At 33.3% G+C, this 1,908-nt stretch overlaps 1 protein-coding gene across 1 annotated transcript; it reads right to left on the reverse strand.

Annotated features, from left to right (window-relative positions):
- Positions 1 to 755: 755 nt before the first annotated feature.
- LOC306662242 (taste receptor type 2 member 64-like) lies at positions 756 to 1,658 on the reverse strand (the record flags this gene model as incomplete). Its single annotated transcript, XM_079141770.1, has 1 exon — positions 756 to 1,658. The coding sequence occupies one exon, from the start codon at positions 1,656 to 1,658 to the stop codon at positions 756 to 758; it is 903 nt and encodes a 300-aa protein (XP_078997896.1).
- Between the last annotated feature and the right edge of the window lie 250 nt (positions 1,659 to 1,908).

The raw sequence follows: 1,908 nt of genomic DNA on the forward strand, positions 1-1,908 counted from the left end.
TCTTTAGATTTTTTTCTTAATGATCATTCCATATTCCATTCCCCAGTGACCCAGGGTGCATGATCCAATAAAATCTACATTTGGAAAACACCCATAAAAAAAGAAAGAACCATACACATGTACAGTAAGATTTCAAACTCAATAATCATTGCAAGCTAAAAGGTTGGAGATTGATGCACTGAAATCTAAATTATTGATGTACATGTTTAACTATTACAGTGGGAAATACTGATGAATTCCAAGGAAATTTTCAGTTTCATGATTATATAAAAATATTATTGAATGAAAAGATAACAAAATAAAAAGCAAGACATGTAAGTTGCTTTTTGATTCTGATAAATATCTTTAAATATTTGTAAATTGATTCTTAAAATTATAAAACTGATATGCATAAAATTATAACCTTCACATTTTAGTAAATGTACATTCGTTGTGTATACTTCTGACTTTTAATTATAATTTCCAAACAGGTAAAAACTTAAGCACTATTTATATTATTCATCACTGGCAAACTCTTACAATTAGGTAATTCATTTACCTTCTTCATTTGTATGAATATATTAAGTATATATACACACAAAACTTAAAGCACAGAAAAGTGTCTCTTTCAAAGAGACATTTGAAAAATAATGTCATACATTATAGAAGAACCTCAAAGAAGGATGAAATATCATAAAAGAATTCCTTAATATTTTTCTTACAAGTTATATAAGATGCTCACCAGAACAGTTCTGCAGGCCAGGGTTTCCCAGCTTTCATGTGCATCTCAGTTTCCAGAGCAACAAAAGAGAAGCCTTTCTTAGCTTACCATTTCCCAAAATCAGGATAAAAGAGTGGAATGAAGGATAAATACATCCTATGGCCTGAGCAAGCGAAAGCATCAGTTTGTTCTCTATCTCCACAGTATAGAAAGTTGCCATAACTGTAGCTAGGAAATATATAGCAAACAGTAAGAGGAATGATACCACACATTTCATGGCTCTTATGTGAGCCTTGACACTAGAATCCCTAAATCCTGTTGCATTGAGCTTCATATTCTTGAGATGCTTCCTTAGGGAGAAGATTAACAGGAAAAAAAAACTTGAGGATGCCAAAAAGGGTATAACGCCTTCTATAGTAAATACAATTACTTTTGAAAAGTCTTCAAAATCACTCCTTTTGAAACTCAAAGTCATATTTATTTCACATGGGTATATTTCATGTTTCTCCCATCCTATCACAGCAAGAGTGAAAGGCAAGAAGACTAATGTTCCCAGCAACATCACAAGAACTACCATTTCAACTCTGTGCTTTAAGCGAAGAAAAACACGATTTGAAAAATTGGCTATCTTGAGAAAGTAAAACAGGCTGAGGCTTGTTGCAAGCCATGTGCTAAAATAACTGGCCACGATCCCAGCAAGACCGATAAGTATACATTTGTTTGAACTCAGATATGAAGATGGATAAAACGCCCTTGGTACACGATGCATTATGAACACCAAAATCAGACAAATTCTGGAGATCGCTAAAGCAGTGAGGATTTGATCAACTAAGAAGATCTTTCGTATCTTGACCCAGTCAATGAAGTTCACCAGTATTATGAATCCATTCCCCAAAATCCCAATCATGAATTCTGTACTTATTATGCTGGTGAAGATGCTATGCAAGGAACTTACCATGTCTTCAAAGAGAGAGACCAATGTATAATTGTAAGGTTGACAATTTCTTGATTTACCACATGTAAGTTGTATGTATATTCATTTCCTGGATGTCTTCTTTCAAAAAAATTATAGCCTCAATATCAAAGTAGGAAACACTAATGTGTACTAATGGATGGGTACATAGCTCTCTTCATTAAAATACCATTTTGCTTCAGAAAGCTAGATGCATTCTGATCCAGACACTGTATGTTCTCAACATAAACTGAAA

This window comes from Sciurus vulgaris (genome assembly GCF_902686455.1).
Source record: "Sciurus vulgaris genome assembly, chromosome: 5".
Lineage (NCBI taxonomy): Eukaryota > Metazoa > Chordata > Mammalia > Rodentia > Sciuridae > Sciurus > Sciurus vulgaris.